General features: G+C 40.6%; 1 protein-coding gene across 2 annotated transcripts in view; it reads left to right on the top strand.

Annotated features, from left to right (window-relative positions):
• Window positions 1-4,327, top strand: part of pklr (pyruvate kinase L/R) — a 6,176-nt gene extending 1,849 nt beyond the window's left edge. For both annotated transcript variants that reach the window (XM_016475152.1, XM_016475153.1), the window contains exons 2-6: window positions 2,313-2,477; window positions 2,707-2,792; window positions 2,855-2,986; window positions 3,077-3,263; window positions 3,939-4,327. In XM_016475152.1, the coding sequence (XP_016330638.1) occupies window positions 2,339-2,477; window positions 2,707-2,792; window positions 2,855-2,986; window positions 3,077-3,263; window positions 3,939-4,213 (819 nt within the window). In that variant the 5' untranslated portion in view covers window positions 2,313-2,338 and the 3' untranslated portion in view covers window positions 4,214-4,327. The remainder of the gene's footprint in view (window positions 1-2,312; window positions 2,478-2,706; window positions 2,793-2,854; window positions 2,987-3,076; window positions 3,264-3,938) is intronic.
• Window positions 4,328-4,668: the final 341 nt, after the last annotated feature.

The raw sequence follows: 4,668 nt of genomic DNA, 5'->3' as shown, positions 1-4,668 counted from the left end.
TGTGTGTCTGTGTGTGTGTGTGTGTGAGTGTGAGTGTGAGTGTGAGAGAGAGAGAGTGAGAGTGTGCGTGTCTGTGTGTGTCTGTGTGTGAGTGTGTGTGTGCGCGTGTGAGTGTGCGTGTGCGTGTGAGTGCGTGTGTGAGTGTGTGTGTGTGTGTACCATATTTTGGGGGCAAATGTGTACCTAGAAGTGAGCTAAGCCTAAAAGAAAATCTCTCAAAACCTCCTTTTGAGGATAATAAATTAAAATAAAATGTAGTAAAAGTATTTTTTCCAGTATTTATAACTAGCTGTATATAAAAACAATAGAAGTACATGTAGTGTCCCCAATAAGAAGCGCGCGTGTGTGTGTGTGTGTGTGCGCGTGCGTGTTTTTGTGACATGAGGACACAAATTTGTATAATGACATGGGTATGACAGGTATTACAAGGAGAAGGTGACTTATGAGGACATTACCCCATGTCCCCATTTTTCAAAACGCTTATAAATCACGTGATAACAAGGCGCTCTGATTGTTTTTGTTGTAGAATACGATAGGGGATATATTCACACGTTATAGAAACGAAAATGATGGTGTATAAAATTGATTTTAAGATAAAAAATTAGACGACAAAGAATTAACTTGACGGAGCTCAAACTCAAAACACACGGCAGCAACAAACAGGAAGTTGTCCCCACAATTCTCAAAAACAAACCCGAGTGTGAGTGTGTGTGTACCATATTTTGGGGGCAAAAGTGTACCTAGAAGTGAGCTAAGCCAAAAAAAAAATCTCTCAAAACCTCCTTTTGAGGATAATAAAATAAATATTTATAACTAGCTGTATATAAAATAGAAGTATATGTAGTGTCCCCAGTAAGATATCTGAGGGAGCTTGTGTGTGTGTGTGTGTGTGTGTGTGTGTGCGCACGCACGTGTGCATTCAAGCTCAGATGATTGACAGTACGATATATTGAAAAACCACACCCCCATTAGCTGTCACTCACTCCTGACTCCTCCCACACATGCCTGTCTCTCATTGGCCGATGCGTCTGTCAGTCACCGTGTCATGTGATCACGTGTCTGAGCTGTACGATGTGTGTTTGCAGTGAACTCTTCTTCAGCTCTGTACTGTCTGTGTCATGGATTTCTTTTATCCAGCACTGACTGTTCATTCATCCTCCCTGTCTCCGTCTCTGTCTGTCTGTCTCTTTGTGTTGTGACCTTGCTTTTCTCTTCATGAGTCTTTCTCTCCATGAACAGAATCTCAGCAGATGTCAGTCAGATGTGTTTCTCTCTTCAGTGTTTTGCAGGATCTTGTTTCTTCACTCTCACATCAAACACACTCGTCTGCTCTCTCTCTTTTCTTTGCTTCTCTCTGCTCATTTTCTTCTTTTCATTTGCTTGTCCTTGACAAACACTCCTCTGTCTGTTCATCACAAACATCTTCATCCAGTGAAGTCATGAAGAGAGACCCGTCATCATCACTGACTCACTGCGAACGATTGATCAGATCAATCAGCAGATCACATGAAAGACTGACTGAGTGTGAATGAGTTTATTCTGAGTGTGTCACGGCATGAGAGACACAGAGACAATAGAGACGACCATCAGTTATATACTTATACAGTTTAAAATCACTAGACACAGATATTAGTATTCCAGAGAGACGTTTGGTAAAATAAATGATTGTGTGTTTAATAATTGTTCCTCTCATTGCGTGATACTTTTGATGAAAAGAATATGAATCTGATTGCTCCTTGTCTGTGTTTAAAATCACTAGACACAGATATTAGTATTCCAGAGAGACGTTTGGTAAAATAAATGATTGTGTGTTTAATAATTGTTCCTCTCATTGCGTGATACTTTTGATGAAAAGAATATGAATCTGATTGCTCCTTGTCTGTCTGTCTGTCTCTCTGTCTGTCCATTCGTCTGGCTGTCTCTGTCTGTCTCTCTCTGTCCGTCTGTCTGTCTCTATTTCTCTGTCTGTCCATTTGTCTTTCTCTCTGTCCATTTGTCTGTCTGTCTCTCTGTCCATTCGTCTGTCTGTCTGTCCGTCCATCCGTCTGTCGGTCTGTGTGTCTGTCTTTATCTCTCTGTCCATCCATTTGTCTGTCCATTCGTCTTTCTGTCTGTCTCTGTCTCTCTGTCCGTCCATCCGTCTGTGTCTATCTTTATCTCTGTCCATCTGTCTGTCCATCCACCTGTCTCTCTATCTCTCTGTCTGTCCATTCGTCTTTCTCTCTGTCTGTCTGTCCGTCTGTCTGTCCATTCATCTGTCTGTCTGTCCATCTCTCTCTCTATCTATCCGCCTCTGTCTGTCTCTGTCTCAGCTCGTATCAGGCGTTACTCAGACGTCATGGCTCTGCCGGACTCCTTCATTCAGAAGCAGCAGTTGGACGTATCGATGGCCGACATGTTTCTGGAGCATCTGTGTCTACTGGACATCGATCAGGAGCCGATCACTGCGCGCAACACCAGCATAATCTGCACCATCGGTCAGTCACTGCAGCGCCACAATACAATCATAATCATCAGAATTACATGACGTATTTTCATTTGTATTTTTATATCTGACAATGAAATTGAGTGCATATTTACATTGAATCGGTTCATCCTTTTCCTGGGAATCAAACCCATGGCCATGCTGTTGCTAATGCCTGTTCAACTTTCTGAGCTACAGGAAAACCTATTTTTAATATTTTTTATCTTATCATTTCAAAAAAGCCTCCCGCTCCGTCACCAAACTGCAGGAGATGGTGAAGGCCGGTATGAACATCGCCAGACTGAACTTCTCTCACGGCTCTCATGAGGTGTGTGTGTGTGTGCGTCTCTGTATGACACACGTACAGCGTCTCACACGTGTCTCTTCTAGTATCATGGAGAGACGATACGTAACATCCGTGAGGCGGTGGAGACGTTGACCTCTGACGCGCTGTACTACAGGCCTGTGGCCATCGCTCTGGACACCAAAGGACCGGAGATCCGCACCGGCCTGGTTAAAGGGGTACGACTGGCCTGAGTAGAGGAGTGTGTGTGTGACAGTGAGTCAGACGATCAGTGTGTGTGTGTGTGTGTGTGTGTGTGTGTGAGACAGTCTGCAGACGCTGAGGTGATGCTGGAGCAAGGAGCGTTGGTTCGGGTGGTGACGGCAGAGGCGGATCATGATAAGACAGACGGGTCGGTGATCTGGATGGATTATCCCAGCCTGCCCCGCGTGCTCAAGAAAGGAAGCAGGGTATTCATTGATGACGGCCTCCTCGCACTCAAAGTCCTGGAGATTGGTACAGCAAACAAACATCAGCTCATGATCACCATTAAAATACATTGAGATTAAAGAAATTCATTTTCATAAGATTTTTTAATTATAGTAAAGAAAATGAGAATATTTTGCATTGCTATACTGAAAATTGTCATAATGCAAAAAAATTAAATACACTTAGTTAATATGCTATATAATATGCTTTATTTTTATCTTTATTTTTTATTTATGCATAAAATAATTTCTCAGTTTTCTTTCTTTATTTTTATTTTTTTGCAGTGGTATGTCCCGCACACGTTTTTTGATATTTTTATAAGCTTCACCCTGTTATTGTTTGTTTGTAGTCTTGAGGTGCAAAAGCTTATATATTATTTTCATATTGTGATATTTGGATATTACTAATGATATGTTTAATCAGTAATCATTCTTTGTTCTGGACACTTTAAAACAAACCTATTAATTTCTATTCCAAAAATACTTTTATTTATCAGATTTCATTGTTTAATTGCTGCAGATGGGTTTGATTGCTCCTCCAGCTACAGTCCTCAGATTTAAAACAAGTCGTACAAGGATAATGAAATCAAACTAAATCATTAGCAGATTTCATGATGCATCAGATTATTTGGTCATAAATTAATCAGTTTTTTCACCCTGATGCATAAAGTGTTTCTGGTCTCCTGAACTCTTCTTCTGTCAGGTGAGACGTGGGTGGAGGCTCGCGTTGAGAACGGTGGCATTCTGGGTAGTCGTAAAGGTGTGAATCTGCCGGGGGCGGAGCTGGTGAACCTGCCGGCGGTGAGCGACCGCGACCGATCTGACCTGCTGTTTGGCGTGGAGCAGGACGTGGACATCTTCGCCTCGTTCATCCGCTCGGCTGAGGATGTGAGGGCTGTGAGAGAGGCGCTGGGAGCCAAAGGACAGAACTTCAAAATCATCAGCAAAGTGGAGAGCAGACAGGGTGTTCAGAAGTGAGGCTCAGATTCAACACAATTCCACATTCTTCCACACACTTCAACATGCTTCCACATGCTTCAACAGGCTTCAACATGCTTCCACATGCTTCTACATGCTTCCACACACTTCAACATGCTTTATGTACAGAAACTAGTGGCATTTTAATTTAATATTTATTTAAATAAATATTATAAATATATCTGTATATATGATATGTAAATTTATTTTATTCTATATTTAACTTATTAAATACATTAATATTATTCTTATACATTTATTTATATGTATGATAATATATCTAAATACCTAAAATACCTCATTAAAATTATATAAATACTATTTAGAATAATATTTCATTAAAATAACATTTAAAATTAATTTATATCAATAAAATAATTACATTATTTTTAATTATTAAAAATGAAAATTATTACATTTGGGGTGGGGGGGGGGTTACTACTGGCTCGCAATTT

Source organism: Sinocyclocheilus anshuiensis, unplaced genomic scaffold (assembly GCF_001515605.1).
Source record: "Sinocyclocheilus anshuiensis isolate Anshui unplaced genomic scaffold, SAMN03320099.WGS_v1.1 scaffold1680, whole genome shotgun sequence".
In the NCBI taxonomy this organism is placed as follows: Eukaryota; Metazoa; Chordata; class Actinopteri; order Cypriniformes; family Cyprinidae; genus Sinocyclocheilus; species Sinocyclocheilus anshuiensis.
Note: the sequence above shows the minus strand (reverse complement) of the source record. Positions and strands in the feature narration are given on the sequence as shown.